The sequence below is a fragment of the Puma concolor genome, chromosome D4, assembly GCF_028749965.1.
Source record: "Puma concolor isolate L17-30 chromosome D4, mPumCon1.1.hap2, whole genome shotgun sequence".
In the NCBI taxonomy this organism is placed as follows: Eukaryota; Metazoa; Chordata; class Mammalia; order Carnivora; family Felidae; genus Puma; species Puma concolor.
Window position 1 is genome coordinate 41236341 of NC_141679.1, and position 16989 is coordinate 41253329.

The window sequence follows — 16989 nt, forward strand, 5'->3', positions numbered from 1 at the left end:
CAGCTTAGAGCCTGGAGCCTGCTTCGGATTCTGTGTCTCCCTCTCTCTTTGCCCCAACCCCGCTCGCACTCTGTCTCTCTCTAAAAATAAATAAACAGGGGCGCCTGGGTGGCGCAGTCGGTTAAGCATCCGACTTCAGCCAGGTCACCATCTCGCGGTCTGTGAGTTCGAGCCCCGCGTCAGGCTCTGGGCTGATGGCTCAGAGCCTGGAGCCTGTTTCCGATTCTGTGTCTCCCTCTCTCTCTGCCCCTCCCCCGTTCATGCTCTGTCTCTCTCTGTCCCAAAAATAAATAAACGTTGAAAAAAAAATTAAAAATAAATAAACAGAAAAATATTAAAAAAAAAAGATGTTGTTGGATTTGGTTTGCTAATGTTTTGTTGAGGATTTTTTGCATCTCTATTCATGAGGGAAATTGGTCTGTAGTTTTCTTTCTTGTGATGTCTGACTTACTTTGATCTTAGGTAATGCTGGGTTAATAGAATGAGCTGGAAAGTGTTTCTACCTCCTCTAAAGTTAGGATTGGTATTATTTCCTCTTTAAATGTTTGGTAGAATTTACTAGGGAAACCATCTGGACTTGGGCCTTGTTTTTAGATTTTTTAAAATTATAAATTCAATATCTTCAGCTGTTATGAGTCTATTCAGATTTTGTTTGTTTTGGGGTTAGTTTTGATAATTTCAGTCTTTCTAGGAATTTGTTCATTTGATCTACATTGTCTAACTTGGCATACAATTGTTTGTAGTATTTATTACAATCCTTCTAGGTTGGCATTCCCTCTTTCATTGTTTATTTTTATAATTTGAGTCTTTTCTCCTTTTTGTCAATCTAGCCAAAGATTTATCAAGTTTGTTAATCTTTTCAAAGTACCAAATTTTGGTTTCATTGGTTCTCTCTATTGGTTTTTTAGTTTTATTGAAAAAAATTAACTTTACATGTATACATTATTTAAAGAATCTAATGTTCTACAAGACTTACTGCTATTAGGAAAAATGACAGTACTAATTTGCTTGATCACTGTCTTGATCCCTAGAAACAATCATTTTCAACTCTCCAAGATGATTTTTATTTAAAAAAATTATTAAAAAAATTTTTTTAATGTGACCCTCAGAATTTTTTTTTTTTTTTTAATTTTAGAGAGAGCAGGGGAGGGGCAGAGGGAGAAAGAGAGAGAATCTTAAGCAGGCTCCATACTCAGTGCAGAGCCTGACTCAGGGCTTGATCCCACGACTCTGGGATCATGACCTGAGCCTAAATCAAGAGTTGGACGCTCAGCCAACTGAGCCACCCAGGTGCCCCTTAAAAAAATTATTTTTAATTTTATTTAAAATTCTGTACTTTCTGTGTTGAAGTATAGTTGACACACAATATTACATTGATTTCAGTACAAGATAGTGATTCAACAAGTCTATATGTTATGCTATGCTCACTAAAAGTATAGCTGTAGCTACCATCTGTCACTATACTCTGGGCAGGGGCCAAGCTAATCTCTGTGTCATTCCAATTTTGGTGTATGTGCTGCCAAAGCAAGCACTGTCACCATACTCTGAGATGATTTTTAAAATCTGTATCTCTTAAAAATTTTTTGAAGTTTATTTATTTTGAGAAAAGGGGGGGGATGAGTGGGGGAGGAGTAGAGAGAGGGGAATGAGAATCCCAAGTGGGGTCTGTGCTGACAGCAGAGCGCCCGATGTGGGGCTCAAACTCATGAACTGTGACATCATGACCTGAGGCGAGGTTGGACGCTTAACCGACTGAGCCACCCAAGTACCCCTGTATCTCTTAAAATTTTTTTATATTGGTATTAGATTTTTCAGGTTTAGCCATTATCTGTTGACTACAGAAGATCATAATTTCATTTTCATTCATGCTTGCCTCCTTTTTCTGTCCCCTTTATATTTATTAATATTGCAATCTTGGTTAGTTTTCAATGATTATGGTATAATTTTGGAAACTTTCTGGTTGAGCCTCTGAGTATTTAGTTTTTTCTCTCTTGTACATTGTTTTTCTGGGATTTGATAATTGTTTCATTGATTGTTTAGTTTGCTTAATTTCTATGAATTTATCATGACTTCAACCTCATATTCCAACCAAGTTATAAGATAGTTGAAATATTCTGGTTTATTTTTAATTTTAATGCCAGCATACTTCACATACAGTGTTATGTTAGTTTCTTTTTTTTTTTTTTAAATCTTTTTTTTTTTTTTTAATTTTTTTTTTCAACGTTTATTTATTTTTGGGACAGAGAGAGACAGAGCATGAATGGGGGAGGGGCAGAGAGAGAGGGAGACACAGAATCAGAAACAGGCTCCAGGCTCTGAGCCATCAGCCCAGAGCCCGACGCGGGGCTCGAACTCCCGGACCGTGAGATCGTGACCTGGCTGAAGTCGGACGCTTAACCGACTGCGCCACCCAGGCGCCCCAGTGTTATGTTAGTTTCACTTGTACAATATAGTGATTCAGCAATTCTGTACATTTCTTGGCGCTCATCCTGATAAGTATGTTCCTAAATCCCCTTCACCTGTTCCACCCATACCCCGGAAGTATTCTGTTGTGTTCTGTTTGCATCTTCTTCAAGAAATCACTCCTGGAAGCTGTGGCCAGTCCAGTACTCCAGCTGGGACAGATTGCCATTTAGTGCTGTGCTTTACTGACCAATTATTACCTGGTGCTCCTTTCTTTACCATCCTGGAAGTCCCTTTGCTGCCTTTTTTTTTTTTTTTGGTCTTACCCTACTTTTGGGATCCCCTGTCTTTCTCAGTTTAAGTCCTTATTTTAGTGGAATCTTCCATCAGCCACTTCATAGGAGGTAAATGTTTTGGTGCTTGGTAGGTATGAACTAGAACTTTCTCATTCCCTTGTCTTTGAAAAGTAACTTGTTGGGCATAAAATTCTAAGTGGAAATTATTTTCCCTTGGAATTTTTTTTCAGGCATCCAGGAGATTTTTCTTTTACATTTACTTATTTGGCCTTTCTTTTCTTAGTTTGTGTTTTGATTTCCAAGAGTTCTTTTTTTTTTTTGTTCTCTGATTATTTCCTTCTTTATTACATTCAGTTTTTGTTTTATGGATATTAGACCTTCTCTTTTTGTCTGAAGATATGTTTTTTTCCTCTTTTTAAAGCTATCTTTCCCCTGCATAGTCTTTGAGGACTCTTCCCCTACCCCCACAATTTTGTCTCTTTCTAACTCTTGCTTCCTAACTTCTGGTGATCCTTAGCTGTCTGTTCACATTTAAAATAGGGGGATGCCTGGGTGGCTCAGTCGGCTGAGTGTCCAACTTTTGATTTCAGCTCATGTCATGATCCTAGGGTCATGGGATTGAGCTCTGTGTTAGGCTCCACGTTGAGTGTGGTGCCTGCTTGGGATTCTCTCTCTCTCTCTCTCTCTCTCTCTCTCTCTCTGCCTCTTTCCCTCACACTCTCACTCTCTCTCTCACTCTCTCTCTCTCTCAAATTAAAACAATAAAAAATAAAAAAATAAATGGAGAGGGGTGCCTGGGTGGCTCAGTTGGTTAAGCATCTGACTTCAGCTTAGGTCATCATCTCACGATTAGTGAGCCCCCTGCATTGGGCTCGCTGATGTCAGCGCACAGTCTACTGTTCCCTTCTCTTTGTACCCCTCCCCTGCTTGCACTCTCTCTCTCAAAAATAAACAAACATTAAAAAAAATAAAGGCAGGGCCTATCAAGCTGATTGGAAGCTCAGTGGGTAAGACTTTGTGTTTGTGGCATTCTCTGTAGGATGATGTAGTTAAGCTGTTCATTGGAGAACCCCTAGCATCAGTGTCTTTAGGTCTTTTTCACCTTGCTGGTTAGATTCTCTAGGGAAGACCCTTCCATTCTCTCCTTGGCTGCCATTGTTCTGGCAGGCAAGATGTTTTAGAAGACCTGGGCTCTCGCTTATTACACAATTTTTGACTTGAGTCTCCTATTTTTGGTGTGAGGTTTTACACCATTTGTATCTGATGTCTCTAATCCAGAGACCTTCTGTTTTATCCTCTCCAGGGAATAAACCCTTACCTAGTGTTCTGCCAGAGTGGGGAAGAGATTGGTACCCAGTTGTGTCATGTATAGGGTACAGAATCTGAGGATCTCATTTGTTTGGCAGACTTTCAACCAATTAATCTTGTTTTCTGCTCTACTTTCATCCCATTTGCAAAGCTGTTGTCAATTAATTGAGCTTTTGGGGGCTCAGGTGTAAATCAGGTTGCTTTCTCCACTTTTGGCTTTAAATTCAAATCTCTTATGTAAATCAATGACCACTTATCCAACTGCTTTCTAACTTCTAATATGTTATTACTATTTTCTCATCTTCTGTGTTCTTTCTCCTTGTGGATTTTTATCTCTTAATACTCTTTGCTGATATTTTCATTAACTTTTTAATTTTAATTTGGGGAGAGAGTGCTTTAGTCTGCTGTTATTTTTTTTAAATAAGTTTATTTATTTATTTTGAAAGGGAGGGAGAAAAAGTGCAAGTGGGGGAAGGTCAGAGAGAATCCTAAGCAGGCTCCATGCTGTCAGCACAGAGGCTGACGTGGGGCTTCATCTCATAAACTGTGAGATCATGACCTGAGCCGAAATCAAGAATGGGATGCTTAACCAATTATAACTGAGCCACTTAAGCACCCCTGGTCTGCTGTTTTTAAGCCTGAATCTATATTGTTACTTACACTTCATTTTGTAATATGTATCTATTACATTTGCGATAAGTAAATATAGTATTTAAAAAAGAAAAAGAATTCAATATTTTTCAAAGCTACACAGCTTGTGATAGGATCATTCTTTAAGTACCATCTTGAAATGGTGGTTTCTTTCTAGCCATACACTCCTTTGTATTTCTACCTAGATTTTGCGATCAACATCTTTTATTAGGTTGTAAGTTTCTTTAGGGCAAAAACTGTATCATGTTCCTTGTGATTTCTGAAAAATAAGTTATTAGAATATCAGAAATGTTAGAGATTATACTTAGAATTATATTTTACTATCTCATTTTATAGGCTGAAGAATGCCTCCTCTGATGTAAAACAAATGTTTAAAAGTGAAACAGACTTGGATATTACTGCTGATCTCAGAAAGAAACTTCATCGGGCTAAGAAAGAAAAATTAGAAATAACGACTAAGCACAATGCAGAGGTAGAATTTTGTTCTCTCAAAGAATGTTAAAAGCAGAGTTTGATTATTTGTGATTCACTTCATGTTACAGACTCCATGTTTAACATCCCCATGACATTCTTGTGCTTAAAGAGAATTATAAGAAAGAAAACAGGTTTTTTTTAATACAGTGGAATTAAAGTACTTAGTCTAATGAATTATGTTTATTTGTATGTTGTCTTAAATTTATTTTAATTAATGGGTTAAACTTGATAAAAAATTAATTGATGAATGATTGTAGTGACTAAAAGATTTGTAAATTAGACATTTTTGAAATTTTAATTTAGTTTTTTATGGCTCAATTGTGGAATAGTCTTAAGTAGATTTGAGTATGGAATTTTTTTTTTAGGAGAGAGAGCAAGAGAGATTGTGAGCGTGAGTTGGGGAGGGGCAGAGGGAGAGAGAGAGAGAGAGAGAGAGAGAGAGAGAGGGAGAGAATCTTAAGCAGACTCCACACCCAGCATGCAGTCTGATGTGGGGCTTGATTCCGTAATTCTGGGATCATGACCTGAGCTGAAATCTAGAGTCGGACACTCAACTGACTGAGTCACCCAGGTGCCCCATGGAATTTTAAATTACAGTGTGATTCAGGGGTGCCTGGGTGGCTCAGTCGGTTGAGCATCTGACTTCGGCTCGGGTCATGATCTCGCAGTTCGTGAGTTTGAGCCCTGTGTCGGGCTCTGTGCTGACAGCTCAGAGCCTGGAGCCTGCTTCGGGTTCTGTGTCCCTCTCCCTGCCCCACCCCTGATTGTGCTCTGTCTCTCTCTGTCTTTCAAAAATGAATAAACATAAAAAAAAATTAAAAAATACAATGTAATTCATAAATTATCCTAGTTTATTTTTGTTTTATTATATCATTATATCTTTTATTAGTATGTATGTATATGTATAAATAGATACTTCATGTTATATGTATATATTACAAAGATAGTACTTTCTTTCCTACTAAGATAATTCATAAATTATATGTTTATGTCTCTTCTGTCTGTTGTATTTTTCTCTGTTTTCTTGTTTTTCTCTGTTTAAATCTTTTTTTTTTCTCTGTTTAAATCTTACAAGTTCTTTAAGCTTAGCTTAGGCAGCCTGGTGTGGTGGGAAGAATATCGAGTTACACAAACCTGGACTCATTTCTTGGCCCTTCTATTTACAAGATATGTGACCTCTGAGTTATTTATCCTGCTCATCATTGTTTTCCTACTGTGAAATGCTGGTCTCAAAGGGTTGTTGTGATTAGGGAAATAACATTTATAAAGTGTGCACTGTAACGGTAGCTGTAATTTATTGATATTTACACATAAACAGTATATTTACCTTCCTTCTTTGTTAGATTCTGATGCTGTCCTGTCAGGAAACCTTTTAAAACCTTCCTAGGTGAAACTAATCACTCCTTTCTTTGCTCTCCTACATCCTGTTACCGTTATAGATATTTTGGACCTAAAACATGTATTTCATGCTTACCTGCTCTTCATTTGTCTGTAAGCTTCTTGAGAGCTGGAAGCAATGGCCATGCTTTGTCTCTGTATCTTCCATTTCTCACTGACACATAGTAGGCCCTCAGTGGCTGTGTGTTGAATAAAAACAAACAAACTTTTTTTTCAGGTTATTTAAGGAACAGTAGCTTCTGATTAAAATAATAAGCCATGGGGGCGCCTGGGTGGCCCAGTCAGTTAAGCGGCCGACTTCGGCTCAGGTCGTGATCTCGCAGTCTGTGAGTTCGAGCCCCGCGTCGGGCTCTGTGCTGATAGCTCAGAGCCTGGAGCCTGTTTCAGATTCTGTGTCTCCCTCTCTCTGACCCTCCCCCATTCATGCTCTGTCTCTCTCTGTCTCAAAAATAAATAAACGTTAAAAAAAAAAAAAGTTAAAAAAAAAATAACAAGCCATGAATATATGACTGTTTTATTTGTACTTTCAGTGGCAATTGAGGTCATTTTAAAGGGTAATTGAAGTAATTGCTTTTATTTGCATTGTAATATTATATACTGAATATGAAGTGATATTTGTTAAATGTATGTTATTTATAATCTTCAAAATTTATTTTTCAAAACCAAATGTACATTTTACTTGAGAATAATTGTGTCATTATAGATAATCATTCATCTATACTCTTTCACAACTACTCACAGGTGTCATCAGAAGTCTCACTTAGACCATACTATTCTCTCCCTCTTTTTTTTAAGTTTATTTATTTATTTATTTAGAGAGAAGATAGAGCGAGCAAGCACGGGTGAGGGGCAGAGAGAGAGGGGGACAGTGGATCCAAAGTGGGCTCTGTGCTGACAGCAGAAAGCCCAATGCAGGGATCAAACTCGTGAACCACAAGATCATGACCTGAGCCGAAGTCGGATGCTCAACCGACTGAACCACCAAGGCACCCTGCACTATTCTCTTTTATTTGATCAGAATGTTTTGAAATATGTGTTCACATTAAAGAGATAGGAAATTATTTCAGGGAAGAAAGATAATTCTCTCACAATAGGCAGTTACAATTGGTTCAACTCCAATTTCATATTACTATTCATTTTACTGTTTCAGTTATTTGTTTAGATAATTTTAAACTCATATAGTTCTTTTTTTAGCCACATAATCTCTAAATATGTCCCATTGTAAAGCAAGGCAGAGAGGAATGAAATTATCTAAAAACTAAGGCCATATATTAGCTTTATCAGATACTTCCAGTGCTAACACACATCATGCTGGTGATCGGCCTAAAACATCTTTAAAATCTGGGGCACCCAGCTGGCTCAGTCAGTAGAGCATGCGACTCTTGATCTCGGGGTTGTTGAGTTTGAGCCCCATGTTGAGTGTAGATATTACTTAAAAATAAAATCTTAAAAAAAAGTCTATGTCCATTAGTGGATGAATTGATACAGAAAATGCATGTGTATACACACACACACACACACAGGAATGTTATTCAGCCATAAAAAAGAATGAAATCTTGCCATTTGTGACAACATGGATGGATTTAAAAAAATTTTTTTTTAGGGGCGCCTGGGTGGCGCAGTCGGTTAAGCGTCCGACTTCAGCCAGGTCACGATCTCGCGGTCCGTGAGTTCGAGCCCCGCATCGGGCTCTGGGCTGATGGCTCAGAGCCTGGAGCCTGTTTCCGATTCTGTGTCTCCCTCTCTCTCTGCCCCTCGCCCGTTCATGCTCTGTCTCTCTCTGTCCCAAAAATAAATAAACGTTGAAAAAAAAAATTAAAAAAAAAAAAATTTTTTTTTTAAACATTTATTCATTTTTGAGAGTGAGACGGACAGAGCATGAGTCGGGAGGGGCAGAGAAAGAGGGAGACACAGAATCAGAAGCAGGCTCCAGGCTCCGAGCTCTGAGCTGTTAGCCCAGGGCCCGATGCGGGGCTCGAACTCACGGACTGCGAGATCATGACCTGAGCGGAAGTTGGACGCTCAACCGACTGAGCCACCCAGGCGCCCCAATATGGACGGATTTTGAGGGCATTATGCTAAATGAAATAATTGTCAGACAAAGAAAGACAAATACAGTATGATCTCATATATGGAATCTAAAAGCAAAAACCAAAAAAACAAGCTCAGATACAGAGAACAAATTGGTCATTGTCAGAGGTGGGGTGCAGGGAGTGGGCAAAATGAGTGAAGGGGGTCAAAAGGTACAAACCTCCAATTATAAAAGAAACAAGTCATGGGGCTGTAATATGCAGCATGGTGATTGTAGTTAATACTATATTGTGTATTTAAAAATTGCTAAGACAGGGGCGCCTGGGTGGCGCAGTCGGGTTAAGCGTCTGACTTCAGCCAGGTCACGATCTCGCGGTCAGTGAGTTCGAGCCCCGCGTCAGGCTCTGGGCTGATGGCTCGGAGCCTGGAGCCTGTTTCCGATTCTGTGTCTCCCTCTCTCTCTGCCCCTCCCCCGTTCATGCTCTGTCTCTCTCTGTCCCAAAAATAAATAAACGTTGAAAAAAAAAATTAAAAAAAAAATTGCTAAGACAGTGAATCTTAAAGTTCTTATAACAAGAAAAAATTTGTAATTATGTACAGTGACAGATGTTAACTAGACTTATTGTGGTGATCATTTTGCAATATATACAAAATATGAAATCATGTTGTGCACCAGAAACTAATACAATGTTATATGTCAATTATATCTCAGTAAAAATAAACTAAAATACATATCTTTAAAATCTCTAGGAGTTTTATTGTTGTGGGTTCTTGGATGAGTTATCTAATTTTTCTGAGCCTCAGTTTTCTTTGATAGGTATGGAAAGAGCAGATCACTGTTGAGATTTACTAGTAGGCAGCGGGTATGGAGAGAGGGATTGCTTGTAAGACTCACTGCTTCCAGATGAGACTAAGTTGTGTTGATGTGGATGATTGGATGGGACAATGCCACAAGATTTTCGGTGTTGCAGTGGTTGGTAGAATCATTTGAGCAGAGTAATACAGATGTGTGAAATAGGATATGCAAGCATGAAGCTATTCAGATGTCTCCCTGGCCGAGACGGTGATGATAGAGCAGGAAAATCTAGAGAAATGAGAATGGGAGAGGATAAAAAGAGCAATATAACTTTCTTTAGGTAAAAGGTCCTGGGAACTTAGGACCGACAAAACAGTAGACTTTTTAGGCCTCAGGACCTGAAGATACTGTTTGACTGATCCAGCCAGGCCTCTTAAGAGTAGGGGTTCTTAAACTGAGGTCCTTAGAAACAGCGAAATCAAGGAATCCATGTACTTGGATGGTTTTATTAAAAATAAAATTAAAAATTTTTTTACATTTATTCGTTTTTACATAATTCATTTTGAGACAGAGACAGAGCATGAGTGAGGGAGGGGCAGAGAGAGAGGGAGACACAGCCTCTGAAGCAGGCTCCAGGCTCTGAGCTGTTAGCATAGAGCCTGATGCGGAGCTCGAACCCACCAACCGTGAGATCGTGACCTGAGCTGAAGTCGGACGCTTAAAATTGACTGAACCATCCAGGCACCCCTAAAAATAAAAAATTGTATTTGATGTTTATTACCCTCTAACTCACATTAAGCATTTCTTTCAGTTATGAAAGGCATAGCCCAGTTAGCCCTCCTTCAACAAGCCATAGTGGTATTAGCAGGACTTTTGACTTTATCCTCACCAGAAGTCACAGATCTACAATTCAGTTATAGAAGTATTTCAAAATATTGTTTATACTTGCCACTACTTTGAAATGACAGTGGTTGTTAGACCTGTCAGTAGAGCTTGTTGTTCAGTGTGCTATTAAAGAAGTACATGATGGCATCACAAGGTTGCTTTTGTCTTATATATTTGATTTTATACTTTGATTCTTCTTGTTGTGTGTTTTATTTTATGCATTTAATTACATTATCCTGAGAAGGCTCTGCCAGATTGCACAGAGGGCCATGGCATACAAATTGTGAAAAACCTTTCTTATAGAGGCTGAGGCATGCTCTAGGGGGCATAAACGTAGATACGGGGGATGACATAGTCGGTTGAGCGTAAAGGTGTTAAAGAACGCAGACATGTTTTAAAAAGAAGGGAGACACCATTTTGTGGCTGTTGCATGTATTGAAGCTTAAGCGAGAAAACAATCTCATGGGCAGAGGATATGTTTCTCTTAGCTGTGTGGGTAGCTGAAGAAATCAAATATGGTCCAGTCAGGAAAAAAGAGGGACGTTAATAGAGGGAATTGGTTGTACACATGATGGAAGACCTAGGAATCCAAATAGGGAGTGATGAGGCCATTCAGATTAGTAAGAGCAGGAAGCCCCCACCACCTCTAGGCCAGAGGGCCAGTGGGAAGAGGTGATGTGATCAGAGTCCTGAAGTTGGGTCTGTCTGATGGAAAGTAGAGCCATGGTAAGGGCTGTTCAGTGTTGGGGTGCTGGAGGGGAGGGATGGGGACATGGACCTCAAAAGAGTGCAGCTACCGCCAGAGATGCTGCTGGAAGTAGAGATATTTGGCGGTGGAGCATGGGAATCATATAATAGAGTAGAGCGGCTGAAGGGGGTTGGGGAATGGATCTGAGATCAAACGGGCAAATGGTTGGCGGTCCACATCTTATGCTTCAGCGTTATCACCCTTATACTCGTATGTAACTCCCATACGGCAGTACCTTCCAGGCTGCAACTCAAATACCCTCTATACAAAGGTGCTCCCACACTCACCAAAATGGGCTTATTGGTCATTGCGTCCATCTCACAAATGGTGCATATTGTCACTACTGGGTCTTTATGTTGGGTGCCTCATGAATTTAATTGAAAAGTTATTACTACCAACATTTTTTTGTATGATGCCAGAGGGGAGGGGCAAAGAAAAAAACCACTAATATATATATACATGTCTTTTGAGCACTTGAAATGTGACTAGTCTGAATTAAGATGTGCTGTAAATGTAAAACACTAGATTTCAGAAACTTGGTACAAAAAATGCAAAGCATGTCACTAATCATTTTTCATAGGATTACATGTGGAAATAATGGTAACCTTGGATACATTGGGTTAAGTAAAAGATTAAAATTAATTTCATGTATTTATTTTTACTTTTTAAAATACTGGTACTAGAAAATTTAAAGTTACGTACGAGACTTGCCTTATGTTTCTATTGGACAGCGCTGCTTTAGAAGGCTGCCCATGTCTTTAATTCCTATGTACGCCATAATCAGATACCACCACAAATACTGGGGGTCAGACTGCTATGATTACTACTGTAATCCTGGTACCTACCGAGTACTGTGCTGGTTAATTGCTACCACTGGGACTTTGCCACTCTGGAAGTCCATTATTTCCATCGAAACTGGGGAGTTCATTTCAGTTGTGATATATTCCACCATTATCTCCACCATCTCCTGTAATCTCTGGCACATAGAGATTAGCTACCAGAGTTTTCTAAGGGTGCTTACGTTTTCCACTCCAGTGTATTTTATAGCATTTAATTAGGAAAAGAATATCCTTTGCACTCTTGAAGAGGATGTAGTCGGGGAAAGGGGAGGTTTTGGTTTGCTCATGATGAAATCACACCCATCTCCTTAAATCTCCATATTATGTCAGGAAAGTACTGGCATTTTGACTTTATTAAGTGATTGTAGGCTGGTGTTAAGTTCAGCTTAACAGTCACCCATCCTAGTAAACTGTTGGAACTAGCTTATTAAGTCCAAATCAATCCTATGTATGTTCTGCACATTCCTACTAATACAAGATTAGCAAGATTTTGCATTTGTTTTGCTACATAAGCTATTTTTCCTGGAGCAGGCTGCGTATTTCTCCTCCTTTGGCACACTAACATCTGGGTCAATCTATGGTGACAAAGAGTGGTGGATGTGGGTCTTCGCAAATCCTCTTGCAAGGCAACTGTTTCAGGCGCACTCATTAGTAAGTCTTTAAGCAAGAGGCTTAATAATAATAAGCAAGGCTAATTATCCCAGGGAGGAGAAGCTGCTTTTGCTGGTAAGGGATGTGTAGGGGGATTTGGAAGTTTATAATTTTCAGGTTTGTCTAATTCCAGAAGTCCTCATCCTATCTCCTACCTTCCTACTTAATGCCCAACTGATACATACTATCTTAACATTAGAAACTTGGTGAAACTCTTCATTCAACCTGTAGTGTAATTCTGCATTCCCCATAATTAGATTTTGTGTGTGGTCCTTAACCTTGTCTGCCAGGGGGTGACAAGATATAAGAGATTCTTTTAAAGTCAACATAGAAACTCTGACTTTCTGACTGTTTGAGCTGAGCTTCTAAAGCTCTGAGATTATCATTTTGTTTTTATCTAAGTTTTCTAACATAGTCACATTTAGCCTTCCCGCTCTACAGGTCTTGAAATAAACAGTGCTGCCCTAATGGTTATGTGCAGTTGCTACCTCATTTCTCCAAAGCTTGTCCTTAAATGACATTTTATTCTAAACTGCACGTGATAATTTAACAAATTGTGATCCCACTGTATGCCATGGGTCACTGCAAAAGTATCCCATTTCTGCCTGCAGAGAGGTCTTCACTGATTGATAAGAGGGACTGTCCAGAAGGATTTGAAGCAACAGGGGAGACAGAGAAGCTGCTGGAGGTAGATCCTGAGCTAGATCTAGAACCACCCTGGCTTCACTACTTCTGCCCTTATAAATGTATCACAGGTGCTTCCTATTGGCCAAACGTGAGAGGCCAGTTGTCAAGGGAGCCTGGGAAATGTAGTTCATACAATACAGAGCAGAGCTGTAGAAGAACAGGGAGGGGATCTGAGGGCAAACTGGTGAATGACTGGCACGACTGGAAATGCCCAAATATTAACAACTTTATTCTCCTTGGGCATTAGTGGGGGAGACAGTGGGCAGGGCGGGATGGAGTGATTCTGAAACAAAGTGAGTTATCTTGAATATGTAATTAAGATTCTGTGGTTTTATTCTTCACTATTAAAGGATATTTGTCAATTCTTGTTTTGTAAGTGTGTTTTGAAGACATTTACTTTTCTAAAATTTCTTAAAGACAAAGCATAAGAGACTCTTAAAAAATGAGAACAAACTGAGGGCTGATGGGGGGTGGGAGGGAGGGGAGGGTGGGTGATGGGTATTGAGGAGGGCACCTGTTGGGATGAGCACTGGGTGTTGTATGGAAACCAATTTGACAATAAGTTTCATATATTAAAAAAAATAAAATTTCTTAAAGATAAAATTAGTACTTTTTATTCTTTATATGTGGAAAAAGGTGTAACTCTTGCTGTACTCTACGTAATAACAGCTACTTGTGGTAAATTCTGAATTCTGGAATTCTTTTGTCTTTTCTTATCTGATAATGGGACCGTCTTTTTCTAGCCTGGTATAGTAGCTCAATGCTTTCCTACACGATGCCTTTCTAGCATTGTCTCTCATCCACCATCTCTTTCTCAACTGTCAGCAATAAATAATTATGTTTTCCTTGAACTATCATAACATTTTTACCTCTTTTAGAAAACCTATTCCACATGCCTTTCTATAGCATTTCATTATTTGAGATCAGGGACTCCATAATGTTTTTATATATTTCTCTGTACTTGACAAATAGGAAGTGTTTTTTTTTTTTTTTTTTAATTTTTTTTTTTTCAACGTTTATTTATTTTTGGGACAGAGAGAGACAGAGCATGAACGGGGGAGGGGCAGAGAGAGAGGGAGACACAGAACCGGAAACAGGCTCCAGGCTCTGAGCCATCAGCCCAGAGCCCGACGCGGGGCTCGAACTCACGGACCGCGAGATCGTGACCTGGCCGAAGTCGGACGCTTAACCGACTGCGCCACCCAGGCGCCCCTTGTTTTTTTTTTTTAATTTTAATGGTTATTTATTATTGAGAGACAGAGAGAGACAAAGCACGAGGGACAGAGAGGGGGAGACACAGAATCCAAAGCAGGCTTCAGTCTCCGAGCTGTCAGCACAGAGCCCGATGCGGGCTTGAACTCACAAACCGAGAGATTGTGGCCTGAGCTGAAGTCGGACGCTCAACTGACTGAGCCACCTAGACTCCCCGACACATAGGAAGTGTTTAATGTTATTTAATGAATTATTGATTGGATTATAGAATTTTAGAGTGGGAATGTACTTTATAAATCATTTAGTTCTGACTCTCTGACCTATCTTCTGTCATACTACTCATGGAAGTGTATTAGATAAATTAGATCTAGTTATTAAATATCTAGTTGTCTAGATATTAGATAAGCTAGATATTATTTCATTAAAATCCCTGAAAAATTGGCACTTTTAATACTTTATGCTCCATCAGTAATGTCATAATCAAGAGAAATAAAATAGACAGTGTTTATTAAAGTATACTTTGATGCAATTTTCTTCTTAAAAAAAATTCGTTTATTTATTTTGAGAGAGAGTGTGAGTGGGGGAAGAGTAGAGAGATGGAGAGAGAGAAAGAGAGAGAGAGAATCCCAAGCAGGCTCTGTGCTGTGAGCTCGGATCCCGACTCGGGGCATGATTTCACGAACCGTGGGGATCATGCCCTGAGCTGAAATCAAGAATTGGGCACTTAACCGACTGAGCCACCCAGGTGCCCTGATGTAATTTGCTTCTTGATTTCATATAAAGAATAGGAAGAAGAGAGGGGAGAATGAATTTTGAAGTACTTAACTATGTTCATGCATTTTTTCACTCCTTGGTCATGACTATTTCTGATGAAAACTTGCAATTATTCAGGGGTGCCTGGCTGGCTCGGTGTCTCGGGGTTGTGAGTTCATGCCCCCAAATTGGGCATAGAGCCTACTTAAAAAACAAACAAACCAAACAACAACAACAAAAAAAACCCAAAAAACCTTGTGATTTCTCCTTATTTTTGTAAGATCATATAAGAATTTTTTGCTTTTTATTTTTTTCTCTAGCGGATTCTCTAGAATTAGAAAACTAATGAGTGTCATTTGGTGAGGCTAGTGCTTCTTTTCCAGTCTTCTAGAAAAGTATAAATTGATAAATTCTTGTCTTATAAATATTATAGAAACAAATTCCTCTAAGACATTTAAATGTTTGCGTGCACGATCTCATCATCTTGGTGACATATTTTAATATTGGTTCATGATCTCGAAATCTGTTGTTAGCTGGCAAGCTATGAGAGCCAGATTGCCAAGCTGCGATCCGAGGTTGAAAAAGGAGAGGCATTGCGACAAAGTCTGGAGTATGACCTGGCTGTTGCTAGAAAGGAAGCTGGTCTCGGAAGACGGGCTGCTGAAGAAAGGTTAGCTGAGGCACATAGGATCCAAGAAAAGCTCTGTGGTAAGACTAGTTTTATTTTTCCCCATGCTGAGGGTTTTGCCCTTATTGTATATCACTGCTCCCTGTTGGGTGTGTTTACCATCTAGGGTCAGAGGTGGGGTTTTGGATTTTTGGCCTTTGATGGACAGACTTCGCTGCATGGGTATAAAGCCTTCTACAGTATGTGAACATTCATCTACTTTGCATTGATTTTTTTTTTTTTATGTTGTATATGTATGGAAAAAGGGATTCAGAATTCTTTTCATTACTTTGTAGAGCAGTTGTTCCATGAATAGTCAATCAGCAGAATCACATAGAGCTTAAAAAAAAAATTCATAGGCCTCCTATCGCATGTAGTCTGAAAGAGAATTTCTAGCTCAAGAGAATCTATATGTCCAAGAAGCACTAAAGAAGAAAAAGGCAGTGGATTTAATCCTCAAACACTGTTATATAGCATATGAACACTTAAAAATCTTTGAAGTATAATATATGTAAAGAAATGTGCCTAGTATAAGTGTATAACTCAGAAGAAGCACCCATACCATGAAATGGGAAATTACCTGCAGTCCTTCCACATGGATAACTACTACCCCCCTTTTTTTTTTAAGTTTATTTATTTATTTTGAGAGAGAGAGAGATAGAGCACAAGCAGGGGAGGGGCAGAGAGAAGGAGAGACAGAATCCCAAGCAAGCTTTGGTCCATCAGTACAGAGCCCATGTGGGCCTTGAACTCACAAACTGTAAGGTCATGACCTGAGCCGAGATCAACTGTCTGATACTGAACCGACTGAGCCGCCCAGGTGCCCTTACTACCCTGATTTTTAATAGCAAGGATAAATTGTGCCTGTTTTTTGTACTTTATATTAAATGGAATCATATAATATGTACTCTTTTATATCTGGCTTCTTTCCTTCAACATTGTGTGTGAGTTTATTCATATTGTTGTATGAACTTTGTATTGATGCTTAATATTATATTGTATGACATACCACATTATATTTATCCATTTCTGCTAACGGGCACTTGAGTAATGTCCGGTTTTTGGTTATCAAGAATAATGTTGCTATGAACATTCCTTTTTTTTTTTTTAAAGATTTTATTAATTAATCTCTACACCCAAAGTGGGGCTCGAACTCACAAGAGTCGCATGCTCTACTGACTGAGCCAGCT

General features: G+C 39.1%; 1 protein-coding gene, 1 long non-coding RNA gene and 1 other non-coding gene across 13 annotated transcripts in view; 1 reads left to right on the plus strand and 2 right to left on the minus strand.

Annotated features, from left to right (window-relative positions):
• The window catches only part of LOC147574820 (uncharacterized), a 35581-nt gene extending 28072 nt beyond the window's left edge, over positions 1-7509 (minus strand). The window contains exon 1 of the long non-coding RNA XR_015243558.1: positions 7477-7509. This is a non-coding gene — a long non-coding RNA (uncharacterized LOC147574820). The remainder of the gene's footprint in view (positions 1-7476) is intronic.
• Positions 1-16989, plus strand: part of CCDC171 (coiled-coil domain containing 171) — a 308212-nt gene that overhangs the window by 13132 nt on the left and 278091 nt on the right. For 10 of the 11 annotated variants that reach the window (XM_086685350.1, XM_086685347.1, XM_086685345.1 and 7 more), the window contains 2 exons: positions 4995-5130; positions 15666-15840. In XM_086685350.1, the coding sequence (XP_086541476.1) occupies positions 4995-5130; positions 15666-15840 (311 nt within the window). Of the gene's footprint in view, positions 1-4994; positions 5131-15665; positions 15841-16989 lie in introns of those variants that run through there. The other variant, XM_086685355.1, reaches the window with a different exon arrangement.
• Positions 1431-1532, minus strand: LOC147574821 (U6 spliceosomal RNA). The gene has a single exon (XR_015243600.1). It is a non-coding gene; the product is annotated as a U6 spliceosomal RNA (small nuclear RNA).